Raw genomic sequence first — 14,054 nt, 5'->3', positions numbered from 1 at the left:
TTTTTTTTTTTTTTTTAATAGAGTTGGGGGTCTCCCTTTGTTGCCCAGGCTGGTTTTAAATTCCTGGCCTCAAGGGATCCTCCTGCCTCAGCCTTCCGAAGTGCTGGAATTACAGGCATAAGCCACCATGCTCAACTCTGGTCTCAGCATTTTTTTTTTTTTTTTTTTTTTTGTGAGACAGTCTTGCTCTGTCACCCAGGTTGGAGTGCAGTGGCACGATCTTGGCTCACTGCAGCCTCGACCTCCTGGGCTCAAGCATTCCTCCCACCTCAGCCTCCCAGTGGTCCCAGCTTTCATGGCACTTGCTTTAAGAAGCCTCCCTTAATCCCTGCTCACCCCACAGTGAGTCAGGCACGTTCCCTGGGATCCCATAGCTTGCTGTGCCTCCCCCAACTCCAGCCCCCACCCCTCTGCCTGTGCCTCCCCTATCCAGGTCCTGACCCATCTGGCCTGTGCTCCTCATTGTGGTTGGTACGAACCACTCTAGGTCATCACTGTGTGGTGCCAGGCCCCCCGCACTGGACTGGGCACTCTGAGAAGGCAAGGGTCAGGGATGTCTTTTTATTGCTATCAAGAGGCAGGGGCAGGTGATGGCGTGTTCTGTATGGATGACGAGTGTGGTAGCGATGGCTAACTGCCTTCCAAAAGCTGTACTTCCCCTCTGTGCTGTCACATTGCCACCGGGAACCACTGCCTAGCCAGGGACTCCATTTTCTAGCATGCCTTGCACCTAGGCAGGCCATGTGTCCAGCTCTCACTGATGGAATGGCAATGGAAGTGGTATGTCCATTGCCCTAGAATGAGCTTAGTGTATTTAGCCTGAGCATTACTTTTTCCACTCCTGGCCAAAGCAGTTAGGCAGGGGGCTACCCTCTCAATCTCTCTTACCCTTTCCTTGGGAAGCAGAGCATTGCGAGGCTCCAGGGATGGCAAAACCACAAAAGGAAAGGAGCCGGGTCCCTGAATCACCACTTGGAAAAGGGCCACCCCTGCCTGTTGTGGGGGTAATCAACTGCTATTGTGTTGAGCTACCGAAATATCAAGGAATAGTCGTTACAACAGCAAATGTACCCTGACACACATCACTAGGAACCAACCTGGTGGCTGGTGGCGTCATATAGGAAGTTGGCCCAGTTGGGGTCCGTCTGCATGAATCGGAACTCAAACAGCTCCCGCAGACATAGCGTCAGGAGCTGGAAGCAAATCTGGGGTGGGGAGGAGTAGCAGGCATCTTAGTGTGATCTCCCCTGTATCACCCTTGCTGGCCTGGAGAGGGACCATAAGCCTGGCCCACCCGCCCTGGGGCCATGCCCTTCCCACTGTGCTACCAGATGGCATACCTGGTTCCGCAGGTCCTGGCTCAGGCCCTGGCACTGGTCCAGGGGGACTCCTCCGGCCAGCTCCATGCCCAGCACCCGTGTCGTGCACAGCTCCTTAACCACAGCTGGCACCCGGAAGAAGGGGTCATTTGCCAGCAGCTGCCTGGGGCAGGAGGGAAGGGAGGAAGGGAACTTCGTGCTTCAGGCTTGTGACCCAGCTTGAGGCCTCCTCCTTGTGCTCTCAGAAGTCCTCCATGAACAGTAGGGGCCATGCCCTCCCTCCTGCCCATCTCTTGCCGCTGTCTGCCCTGGGTGATGACCAACACCTGGCTGGACTGAGATTTAACAAGTATCTCCAAGGTGCCTACTCTGCACCTGTCCCTAAACTGGGTGCTGTTGGAAACCCAGTTACCACTTCCCTACCTGAAACCCTTCTATGACTTCTGGTTGCCCCAGAAGGATGAGTTCAGGTGTATTTCAGCCTTTGCATTACTTTTTTCATTAATTTATTAATTCATTCATCCCCATAGTGGTCACTGGTATCAAAATCTGTGAAGTCTATAGTGATACCCATGGGTCACTCCTTGCAATCGCTACTCTGAACACAGGTAAACAACAGGAAAGAATCCTCTGTGTCCATCCCTGTGCTAAATGATGCTGGGGACAGAGCAGTGAATGAACCAGTCCCTGGACCTGGCCCCCAACCCCGAGACCACACTCTCACAAACAGACGGATTATAGATTGAGGTAAGTGTGTTAGCTGGGTGCGGTGGCTTACACCTGTAATCCCAGCAGTTTCAGACACCGAGGTGGGAGAATCGCTTGAGCCCAGGATTCAAGATCAGCCTGGGCAACATGGTGAAACCACGTCTTTACGAAAAACTACAAAAATCAGCTGGGCACGGTGGCCTGCACCTGTGGTCCCAGCTACTCAGGAGGCTGAGGTGGGAGAATCACTTGAGCCTGGAAGGTCGAGGCTGGAGTGAGCTGTGATCTCACCACTATATTCCAGCCTGGAAAACAGAGCGAGACTCTGTCTCAAAAGAAATAAAATAAGTATGTCCATGTAAGATTTGGGAGGCAGAGAATATGAGCGAGGCCTCTGGTTGACGACCCATGGGATGGCTGGAGGAAAGTGAGGGGGAACAGGAGGGTAGTGTGGGGTTTTACCCTAAGGGCACCGGGGAATCCTGTGGGGATTGGGGGTCTCTGGCCCATCACCCCACTTCACACTCTCCTCCTCAAACTCCTCCTTTGGGGTTTGTATTTTTGTCCTTGTTGATAAAAATCTCTGAACTGCTCCTCATGAACCAGAGCCATACTGGGCATTTAATTGGCACACTCCCCTTTCATCCTCACTCCACAGTGAGTGGATGCTCTCTGGAGACTACTGTACAGATTGTATGGATGCAGGCCATGCAACCCAGTAAGGGCTGACCCAGGATTTCATTCCGCATCTGAGTCTAGAGTATGTGCTTCTAACCACTGCCTTCTACTGATCTTTCACTCTCTGTCTACAGAGCTTGGCACGTTTTAGGCTGTCAATAAATGTGTGAGCCACACTGTGGAGGATCCCACTGAGGTGCCATTAATTGCTACACATCAGGATGTCTCCAAGATATAACCACATTATTCCACATAGCCATGGTTCATGCATTTTCACTGCTATGAAATATTCCACAGATGAATACAGCATTGCTTCTTTGTCCACCCTGCTGGATAAACTTGATGGATATGGGTTGTTTCCAGTTTGGGGCTGTTGCAGACAGAGCTGCTGTGAGCATTCTAGAATAGTCTGATGGTGTATACTGGCATAAGGGTCCCTAGAGTGCTCAGCAGGGAGGGCAATCGTTGGCTTGCAGAGTTCATGAATATAAGGGCTTATGTGATGATGCCAACCTATTCTCTTTTTTTTTTTGAGACGGAGTCTTGCTCTGTCGCCCAGGCTGGAGTGCAGTGGCCGGATCTCAGCTCACTGCAAGCTCCGCCTCCCGGGTTCACGCCATTCTCCTGCCTCAGCCTCCCGAGTAGCTGGGACTACAGGCGTCCGCCACATCGCCCGGCCAGTTTTTTGTTATTTTTTAGTAGAGACGGGGTTTCACCATGTTAGCCAGGATGGTCTCGATCTCCTGACCTCGTGATCCACCCGTCTCGGCCTCCCAAAGTGCTGGGATTACAGGCTTGAGCCACCGCGCCCGGCCAATGCCAACCTATTCTCAAAATGCTTCTACCACCTTCTCCCCCAACCCGCGGTGCAGAAGGGATGCTGTGGAGCCCACTCTCTCCACCTCCCAGTGCTGTGGGCTCCTTGGTCTCCGTCAGTCCAGCGGAGGTAAGAGTGTGTCATCGCGTAATTAAGTGCCTGTGTCGGACCACAGTGGGTATGTGGCCCATCTCACAGAGAAGACTGCCGCTTGGGAAGTGACCTGCCCAAGCTCACAGAGGACAAAGGCAGTAAACGAAGTGATGGATGAGTGGACGGATGGATGACCAGTGATTGAAAGAGAGAGTTTGCCCCACCCCACAGCTCCAGCTGCCAGAAGCTGAGGGGCAGCTACTTCCCAACCAGCCTGGGAGGGAAGGAAGGAGGGAAGCCCAGGGGACTCAGCTCACCTGAAATTCTGGGCACAAGCTGCCTCACGACGGTAGTCACACTCCCAAGCCAGCTCCTGCTGCAAGGCCTGCAGGCTCTGCTCGGCAAATAGGCCTGCGGGGGAGGCGTGTCAGCCAGGGAAGGGCCCGGGGCGCGCCCACTGGTGGATGCCTTCTCCTGCCAACCCTCCCTCTTCTGCCTCCCGCACTGTCCTTCGCAGCTCCTGCTCCAGGCCTGTAACCCACATCTGTCCCTCTCCTGTCTCCCGCGCAGCTCCTGCTCCAGGCCTCTGACCTGCATCTGTCCCTCTCCTGTCTCCCCCACTGTCCCTTGCAGCTCCTGCTCCAGGCCTCTGACCTGCATCGTATCATCTGTCTACACATTTCCCTCGGCCTTCACAGCACTGCGGGGTTCCCGGGGTCTTCTGAAGCCTTTCCTGGGCTCTGTCTCTTGCGTGTGCCTGCACCCCAGTCCCTGGCAGCTCTTTCAGAGTCACGCTCGCCCGCTCGCCCCTATTCTGTCTCCTTTTCATACTCACTCTCACGTTGATCACTGCCTTTGAATCTCGCTTCTAGGCCTGGCTTTCCCTGTCCCTCTCCATCTCTTACACTAACACAACCCGCCCTCCTTTCTTCAGGCGCCTCCTCACGTGCCATCCCCAGGACTGTCCTTTTCTGCTCTGCCGCACCTACAACCCCGCTCGCTGCATGCACACCCTCTGCGAGTCTGCTGCTGGATCTTGGCCCTGGGCTCCCGTCTCTCCCAGGCTCTGTTAAAATCCGTGAGGCTTTTCTCACACCTGCTCATGCTCCCTGGGCTCTCCCTGCCTTGGTGTCCTTTCTGTCTCTCACACTCCCACTCATGACGCCAGCACACCCTGCCCGTGCTCTTCTCTGGGCTCCCCCTCCTGCTTGCTCTCTGTGGGCACAGCCCCTTCGGGAGGTCAGCAGAGGAGTGGGTGGGCGCCTCACCCGCAGGCAGGGCTGTGCTCATCTTGAGTACCGCCAGAAGGTTCCGGACATCGCTCTGAATGCTCTGGGCTACGCCGGGGTACTGTAAAGGGAGAGGGGAGGGAAGGAAGGTGGAAGTCACTCCTCTGGGCTAGCAGGGTGCCCGCCTCGACCCTGCCCGGCCTCCCCTCTCACCTGGATCTTCACGGCCACCTCCGTCCCGTCCTTCAGCAGGCCCTGGTGCACCTGCCCAATTGAGGCAGCGGCAAAGGGCACCTCCTCCAAGAAGGCCACCTTGGCCTGCCAGTCCCTGCCAAGCTCCTCTTCAAGAACTCTCTGCGGGGAGTGGTCACAGCCGTCATCATCGCGGCAGAGTTCATTCCCCAGGCTGAGTGCTTTACGTGTTGATAACCCCAGCACTCACCACACGCAGGGCCCTGGGCTAAGCTCTTAGCTGCCACCCCCTTTACAGATGAGGAAACTGAGGCTCAGAGAGAATTCCCTTGTGCAAGCGACTAGGCCCGCGCTGGCAGACTGTGAGGCTCAGCCCAGCCTGTGTCCCCTGAACCTGGACTCCCTGGGCTGTTGTGGGGATTGCTATTATTTATAGTTAAGACTCATAACAATCCTTTTTTTTTTTTTTTTTTTTGAGACAGGGTCTCGCTCTGTAGCCCAGGCTGGAGTGCAGTGGCACCCTCACGGCTCACTCATCAACCTCCCCAGCTCAAGTCATCTTCCTGCCTCCTGAGTAGCTGGGACTACAGATACGTGCCACTGTGCCCAGTTAATTATTACTGTTGTTATATTTAGTAGAGACAAGGTCTCACTATGTTGCCCAGGGTGGTCTGGAAGTCCTGAGCTCAAGCGATCCTCCAGCCTCAGCCTCCCAAAGTGCTGGGATTACAGGCATGAGCCATCACACGTGGTCAACCATCCTTTATTATGCTCTTATATGGTATTATTAACTCACAGTTAATGTGATCAAGAAGAGCTAAAATTCACAGTGGGCTTCCTGTGGGCCAGATCCTATTCAAAGTGGCCCAGAGAGAGTCAGTACCTGCCTGGGGCCACATGGTGAGTAAGCAGAACAGGGATGGGAGGGCAGGTGGGTGGCAGAATCCTGGATTCCATGCCTTACCCAGTTATTAGAACAGCTCATGTCCTGGGCACTTACTCGGTGCCAGGCACCGTGCCAACCTATTTACAGACACGATCTCCTTTAATTAAAAACATAGTAATAATCACAGCTAACACCTGCATGTCACTCATGGTGAATCGGGCCGTTCTCAGCACTCTGTGTAAACTGATTTATGTGACCCTATGATGTGGGTGTGGTTGTCACTATCACCATTTCCCAGGGAAGGGAACTGATGCTGAGAGGTCAGGCTGCTGTTCTCTCCTTTAATCACCACAGCAATGCTAGGAGGTGTGTACTTCGGTTATCCCCATTTTACAGTTGGAGAAAGTGAGGCTCAGAGGGAGGGAGTGAGGCAGTGAAGCCAGAAGGGTCAGGCAGGTCGGAGGAGATGGAGCCTACCTCCCTCACCGCCCTCCCCCACCGGGCACTCACCAGCATCTGCCAGCGGGGCATGAAGTCGGCGCTCTGGCGGACCCGCTCGAAGATGCGCTGCAGCTGAGGGCTGATGAAGCTGTTGTCTTGGGAGACAGTGGAACAAGGAGGGCAGTAAGCGAAGAGGTGAGGAGGGACCCCCATGTGAGTATCTGAAGTTGGGGCCTGTCGGTGGGTAGGGCTGGGGTGGAAGTGAGGTCAGGGGTCAGGGGTCGAGGGTCATGCTGTACCCTGGATGCTGAGCATCTGGCCAACCTTGAGGGCAGCCCCTCGAACTGTACATAAGGTCTGCACGATCCGCTCGGCATTGGCCTCCGACAGGAAGGGGCTGGAGTCCGGCCCAGAACCACCCTCTGGGGAGAGAACAACCATTAGAATTACAACCACAAATATCATCACTGCGGCCAGGCCTGGTGGCCCACGCCCGTAGTCCCAGCACATTGGGAGACCAAGGCAGGATGAATGCAGGAGTTTGAGACCAGCTTGGGCAATAATGACATCCTTTTTCTATTAAAAAAACATATATAGCATCTGCACACCAACAGGAATGGCTAAAATGAAATACAGAGGCCAGGCTTGTTGGCTCATGCCTGTAATCCCAACACTTTGGAAGGCCAACGCAGGAGGATAGCTTCAGTCCAGGAGTTCCAGACCAGCCTGGATAACAAAGCAAGACCCTGTCTCTGGGTGTATGGTGGCATGTGCCTGTAGTCCCCAGCTACTCAGGAGGCTGAGGCAGGAGGATTGCTTGAGCCCAGGAGGTTGAGGCTGCAGTGAGCCACCACTGCACTCCAGCCTGGGCAACCAAGCAAGACCCTGTCTCGGAAAAAAAAAGAGAAATAAACATAAATTAAAACAAATTGCAGGAGAGTCAAAGAGTAACTACTACAGTATTGAATCGGTGAGCTACCACTACATACAACAGCCCAGGTGGGTCTCAAAAATGTAATGCTGAGTGAAAGCAGCCAGGTGCGTGAAATCATCACCCAGTTAGGCTGATATAAAGAGCAAAACAAGGCCAAACAAATCCAGGGTCCAGGAGCCAAGACAGAGGTCACCCTTGGTGAGGGGAGTGACCAGGTAGGGACATGAGAAGGGCAACGATTCTCAAAATGTGGGCCAGGGGCCCCTGAGGGTCCCTGACACCGTTCAGAGGGGTCTGAGAGATCAAACTATTTTCATCATAACATTAAGATGTTATTTTCCCTTTTCTGCTCTCATGTCTCTAAGAACATTCACTGGAGTTCTCCAGAGGCTCCAGGACATGTGAGGACATCATCAGGCTGACAGCTGATGGAATGTGTACGTGTGTACTCTTGTATTTTAAAAACATCTCTGTATTCTTTTGTGTTTTTGAGACAGTGTGTCATGCTATCACCCAGGCTAGAGTGCAGCGGTGCAATCACAGCTCATTGTAGCCTCCTGGGCCCAAGTGATCCTCCTGCCTCAACCTCTTGAGTAGCTGGGACTATAGGTGTGCACCACCATGCCTGGCTAATATTTTTACTTTCTGTAAAAATGGGGCCTCGCTATGTCACTCAGACTGGTCTCAAATTCCTGACCTCAAGAGATCCTCCTGCCCCAGCTTCCCAAAGTGTTGGGATTATAGGCGTAAGCCACTGCACTTGACCTAAAAATTTCTCAGTTTTAATCTCTAATATGGTAAACATCAATAACTATAACCCACATAAACAAGCTCTTTGGGGGCTCATTCTAATTTTAACAGTTTTATTGAGAAATAATTCACATACTATATAATTTATCATTTAAATTATATAATTCAATGATTAGTAGTATATTCATAGAGTTGTGCAAGCATCACCAGAATCAATTTTAGGACAGTCACACCACCCAAAAAAGAAACCTGGCTGGGTGTGGTGGCTCATGCCTGTAATCCCAGCACTTTGGGATGTCGAAGCGGGAAGATCACTTGAGCTCATGAGTTTGAGACCAGCCTGGGCAAAGTGGTAAAACTCTGTCTCTATAAAAAATACAAAAATTAGCCGGACATGGTGGTGCACGCCTATAGTCCCAGCTACTCAGGAGGCTGAGGCAGGAGGATCACTTGGACCCAGGAGGTAGAGGTTATAGTGAGCCGTGATCCCGCCACTGCACTCTAGCCTGGGTGATAGAGTGAGACCTTGTCTCAAAAAAAGAAAAAAAAAAAAAAAAGAAAGAAAGAAACCCTATACCCATTAGCAGTCACTCCTCATTTTCCCCAATCTCCCCAGGCCTTGACAACCACTAATCTACTTTATGTCCCTACAGATTTTCCTATTTTGTACATTTCATATTAATGGAATCATTCAATATATGGTTTTTCTGTGTGTGGCTGCTTTCACTTGTGTTTTTTTCTTTTTTGAAACAGTGTCTCGCTCTGTCTCCAAGGCTGGAGTACAATGGCACGATCTCGGTTCACTGCGACCTCCGCCTCCCAGGTTCAAGCAATTCTCCTGCCTCAGTCCCCCAAGTAGCTGGGGTTACAGGCGCCCGCCACCACACCCAGCTAATTTTTTGTATTTTTAGTAGAGTCAGGATTTCGCCATATTGGCCAGGCTGGTCTTGAACTACTGACCTTAGGTGATCCACCCGCCTCGGCCTCCCAAAGTGCTGGGAGGGATTACAGGCGTTAGCCACCGCGCCCGGCCTCACTTAGTGTTTTCAAGATTCATCTACATTGGAGCATGTGTCAGCCCTTCATTCCTTTTTATGGCTGGATAATATTCCATCGTATGCATATCACAGTTTATTCATCCATTCATCAGTTTTAAGGGTATGCAGGGATCCTGAGTCCAAGCAGTTTGAGAGCTGCTGTTCTAGGGTTTCTTGCTGTGGGTATAGACATATCTACTTGGTGAAAATGCACCAAGCCATACACTTACAGGTATGTGTACCTGGGTTTATATGCAAATTACATTTCAGCTTTGGCAAAGCGTTTTTTCTTTTTTTAATATGAACACTTTATGAACTTGTGTGTCATCTTTGCACAGAGGCCATGCTAATCTTCTCTGTCTTATTTCAATTTTTATTTATATGTGATGCTGAAGTAAGCACAGCACAACAAAGCAATTCTTAGGCTTTTATTAATTTTGAAGGCCAGTTGTGGTGGCTCACAGCTATAATCCCAGCACTTTAGGAGGCCAAGGTAAGAGGATCTCTTGAGCCCAGAAGTTCAAAGCTTCAGTGAGCCATGATTGCACCACTGCACTCCAGCCTGGGTGACAGCAAGACTCTATCTCTTAAAATTTGAAATAAAATAAAATTTTATTGAGGTCATTATTGAGCTGTTCCAGGCAGAATCCTAAGTATCTTTGTGGATTCTCTGTCTGAATGCCCACAGTCACACCAGGAAGTAAGAATTATCAATCCTTTAATTTTCGAGGTGAGAAAGCAAGAGACTCAGAGAGGTGCAGCATCTAGCCCTGTTCCAGGCAAAATCCTAAGTGTCTTTGTGGATTCTCTGGCTGAATGCCCACAATCACACCAGGAAGTAAGAACTATCAATCCTTTAATTTTCAAGGTGAGAAAGCAAGAGACTCAGAGAGGTGCAGCACCTAGCCCTGGGTCACACAGCATGGAAGTGGCAGAGTTAGGTGTAGACTCAGGCTGGTCCTACCCAAACCCTAATCCTCCACCTACCCTCAACTTTTTGTTTTGAAAAAAATATCCAGGCTGGGTGTGGTGGCTCATGCCTGTAATCCCAGCACTTTGGGAGGCCGAGCAGGGAGGATCACTTGAGGCTAGGAGTTCCAGACCGGCCTGGGCAACACGGCAAAACCCTCTCTCTACAAAAAATACAAAAAATTAGCCAGGCATGGTGGCACGTGTCTATAATCCCAGCTACTCAGGAGGCTGAGGTGGGAGGATCACCTGAGCCTGGGGAAGTCATGGCTGCAGTGAGCCGTGATCGTACCACTGAATTCCAGCCTGGGTGACACACAGCAAGACCCTGTCTCAAAAAAAAAAAAAAAAAAAAAAAAAAAAAGAAACAAAAAAATCCAAACACAAAAGTCACATGTATGATATCGTGAACACCTGCACACCCACACACCCTCCACCTCGATTCAACATGGTACCATTCTGCTTCATCTGCTTTATCTGTGTGTGTACCCACACACTTACTATTATTATTTTATGCTGACCCACTTACATGTAGTTGCACTTAAGCTTTGCTAAGAATAAGGATATTCCCCTACACAATCACAGTACCATAATCACATGTAAGAAAATTAACACCGATTCCCTAAAATTTGCCATCCAGTCCATATTCAGATTTTCCATTTGTCCCCAAAAAGTCTTTCATGGCTGTATTTTCCAAAGTGATATCCAATCATGGTTCAGATGCTCCATTTGTCAAATAATGTCTCTTTCATCTCTTTTTAATCTAGAATATCCACCCCCACTTGTTCAAGACATTGACTTGTTGAGGGATCCTCCACCTACCCTCAGCTTTTTATTTTATTTTTTATAACTGCAAATGCTACACGTCTAATTCCATCTCTGAAGTACACAGACCCTTGCTGACACTTCTATTTTCAGCTTTCCGCTCCTGCTCCGAGTTAGGAACTCCCAATGGCTTAAATTTTTTCTCAGATAATCTAGTATGTGGCCAGGCGCAGTGGCTCATGCGATAATCCCAGCACTTTGGGAGGCCGAGGTGGATCACGAGGTCAGGAGTTTGAGACCAGCCTGGCCAACATGTCGAAACCGTCTCTACTAAAAATACAAAAATTAACCAGGCGTGGTAGCATGGGCCTATAATCCCAGCTACTCAGGAGGCTGAGGCAGGAGAATCACTTGAACCCAGGAGGTGGAGGTAGCAGTGAGCTGAGACTGTGCCATCGCACTCCAGCCTAAGCGACAGAGCGAGACTCCATCTCAAAAAAAAAAAAAAAAGAAATCTAATATGCTTCTCTTAATCATGACCCTGATAGTGGTTTAGGGTTGTTCAAAGCACTTCACAATGACTCTAAGAGGTGGGGAAATTATCATAATTTCCATCTTCCGGATGAGGAAACTGGAGCTCAGAGGGGTGAAGTCACTTGCCCCCGGTCACACAGCAAAGCCAGGATCTGAACCCAGGCAGTGTGGCTCACTCACCTGATTGCAGACGACCTCCTGGCAGGGACTTCTTAGCCATCTCAGCCAGCGCTCCCAGCCCCAAGCCCACAGCCAGTCCTGGAGGGAAAGAGAAAAACATGAGAGACCGTTTGCCTGGGCTGCCCCGCACCTAACCCACTCTCCTTTCCTGGTTTTTCTCCAAGAATGCTTGTCTCCCAACTTTTTTTTTTTTTCTTTTATTTGAGATGGAGTCTCGCTCTGTCTCCCAGGCTGGAGTGCAGTGGCACAATCTTGGCTCACTGCAACCTCCACCTCCCAGGTTTAAGCAATTCTCCTGCCTCAGCCTCCCTACTAGCTGGGATTACAGGCATGCACCACCATACCTGGCTAAATTTTTTTGGTATTTTTAGTAGAGACGGGGTTTCACTATGTTGGCCAGGCTGGTCTCGAACTCCTGACCTCAGGTGATCCTGCCGCCTTGGCCTCCCAAAGTGCTGGGATTACAGGCCTGAGCCACCGCACCTGGCTTTGTCTCCCAATTCTTTGTATCTCTGTCTCCAAATCAGTCTCTGACTCTTCTTCCTGCACGGGGCTCCCTTTAAGGCACAGCTTCCTCTTTAACCCTTTCTCCACGTCTCTGTCTCCCTCCCAGCAGTTCTTAGGCCTGGCTGCATATTCCAATTACCAGAGGAGCTCCAGTAAATATAATGCCCAGACTCCACTCCCAAAATTCTGATTAAATTGGCCTGAGACGTGGGAATTTGTGCTTTGTTTAAAAGCACCTCAGATAATTCTAATGTGCAGCCAAGGTTAAGAAGGCCCCTCGGCCAGGCACGGTGGCTCATGCCTGTAATCCCAGCACTTTGGGAGGCCAAGGCAGACAAGTTACCTGAGCTCGGGAGTTCGAGACCAGCCTGGCCAACATGGAGAAACCCTGTCTCTACTAAATATACAAAATCAGCCGGGCACAGTGGCGCATGCCCATAATCCCAGCTACTCAGGAGGCTGAGGCAGGAGAATCACTTGAACCCGGGAGGTGGAGGTTGCAGTGAGCCGAGATCACACCATTGCACTCCAGCCTGGGCAACAAGAGCGAAACTCCGTCTCAGAAAAAAGAAGGCCCCAAAACAACTGTCCCAGGTCCCTTTGTCTTCTGGTGACTCTTCTTTCTCTGTCCACACCTCCTCTTCTTTCTGCTTATCTCTCTTTTTCTTTTTAAAGACAGGGTCTCACTCTGTCGCCCAGGCTGGAGTGCAGGAGCACCATCATAGCTCACTGCAGCCTCAAATTCCTGGGCTCAAGTGATCCTCTTGCCTCAGCCTCCCGAGTAGCTGTGACCACACGTGCATACCACCACGTTCACCCAATTTTATATTGAGACGTGGTCTCACTATGTTGCCCAGGCTGGTCTGGAATTCCTGAACTCATGTGATCTTCCTGCCTTGGCCTCCCAAAATGCTGCGATTACAGGTGTGGGCTACCAGGCTTAGCCTCTCCTTTTCTAAGCCAGTTATTTCTGCCTCTCTTCCCTTCTCCCCATTTGTCCTATCTAGGTCTCTTTTTCTCTTTTCCTCCCTTCGATGTTATCTGTCCATCTCTGATTTCCTCTGCTACCTCTCCTCTTGCCCCTAAAGACATCTCAGGTCTCTCTCCTTTTGTTGTCACCATCTCTGTCAATTACCATACCTGGCATTTTCTGTGTCCTTTCTACATGTCAGAGGCTGTTCCCAGTGCCTTCTGTGCACTTACTAATTTTTGTCCTTACATGAGGTCTCCACTTTCATAAAATATATTTTACAGAAAAACTTTCATTTTACAGAAAAGGAAATTGAGGTTCAGATAAGTGAAATAATTTGCCGAGAGTCACGTCACAAAGCAAGGACATAGCAGAGTCATCCCTTGATCCCTGGGCAGCCTGGTGCCAAAGCTCTAACCAGTGCCTTCGACTACCTCTGCAGACTGTGAATCAATCTATCTATCTATCTATCTATCTATCTATCTATCTATCTATCTATCTATCTATCTATCTATCTAATCTATCTATCTATGTATCTATCTATCTATCTATCTATCTATCTATCTATCTATCTATCTATCTATCTATGTTTTTTTTTGAGATGGAGTTTCACTCTTGTTGCCCAGGCTGGAGTGCAATGGCACGATCTTGACTCACCGCAATGTCCACCTCCTGGGTTCAAGCGAGTGAATCTATATTTTTAAAACCTGAACCAGGCCGGCCGCGGTAGCTCACACCTATAATCCCAGCACTTTGGGAGGCTTAGGCAGGTGGATCACGAGATCAAGAGTTTGAGACCAGCCTGATCAACATGGTGAAACCCCGTCTCTACTAAAAATACAGAAATTAGCAGCCAGGTGCAGTGGCTCATGTCTGTAATCCTGGCACTTTGGGAGGCCAAGGTGGGCGGATCACGAGGTCAGGAGATCGAGAACATCCTGGCCAACATGGTGAAACCCCGTCTCTACTAAAATACAAAAAAAAAAAAAAACCGGCCGGGCGCGGTGGCTCCAGCCTGTAATCCCAGCACTTTGGGAGGCCGAGA

The 14,054-nt window shown here is 50.3% G+C and overlaps 1 protein-coding gene and 1 non-coding gene across 2 annotated transcripts in view; both read right to left on the bottom strand.

Moving 5' to 3' along the window:
* Positions 1-14,054, bottom strand: part of COQ8B (coenzyme Q8B) — a 28,267-nt gene that overhangs the window by 9,377 nt on the left and 4,836 nt on the right. Inside the window, exons 5-12 of the mRNA XM_025365925.1 lie at positions 11,533-11,610; positions 6,663-6,785; positions 6,433-6,518; positions 5,058-5,198; positions 4,884-4,965; positions 3,933-4,026; positions 1,341-1,482; positions 1,087-1,205 (exon numbers count right to left, since the gene is read on the bottom strand). Of these exons, the coding sequence (XP_025221710.1) occupies positions 1,087-1,205; positions 1,341-1,482; positions 3,933-4,026; positions 4,884-4,965; positions 5,058-5,198; positions 6,433-6,518; positions 6,663-6,785; positions 11,533-11,610 (865 nt within the window). The remainder of the gene's footprint in view (positions 1-1,086; positions 1,206-1,340; positions 1,483-3,932; positions 4,027-4,883; positions 4,966-5,057; positions 5,199-6,432; positions 6,519-6,662; positions 6,786-11,532; positions 11,611-14,054) is intronic.
* Positions 9,378-9,486, bottom strand: LOC112613642. The gene has a single exon (XR_003116973.1). It is a non-coding gene; the product is annotated as a U6 spliceosomal RNA (small nuclear RNA).

The sequence above is a fragment of the Theropithecus gelada genome, chromosome 19 (genome assembly GCF_003255815.1).
Source record: "Theropithecus gelada isolate Dixy chromosome 19, Tgel_1.0, whole genome shotgun sequence".
Lineage (NCBI taxonomy): Eukaryota > Metazoa > Chordata > Mammalia > Primates > Cercopithecidae > Theropithecus > Theropithecus gelada.
Note: the sequence above shows the minus strand (reverse complement) of the source record. Positions and strands in the feature narration are given on the sequence as shown.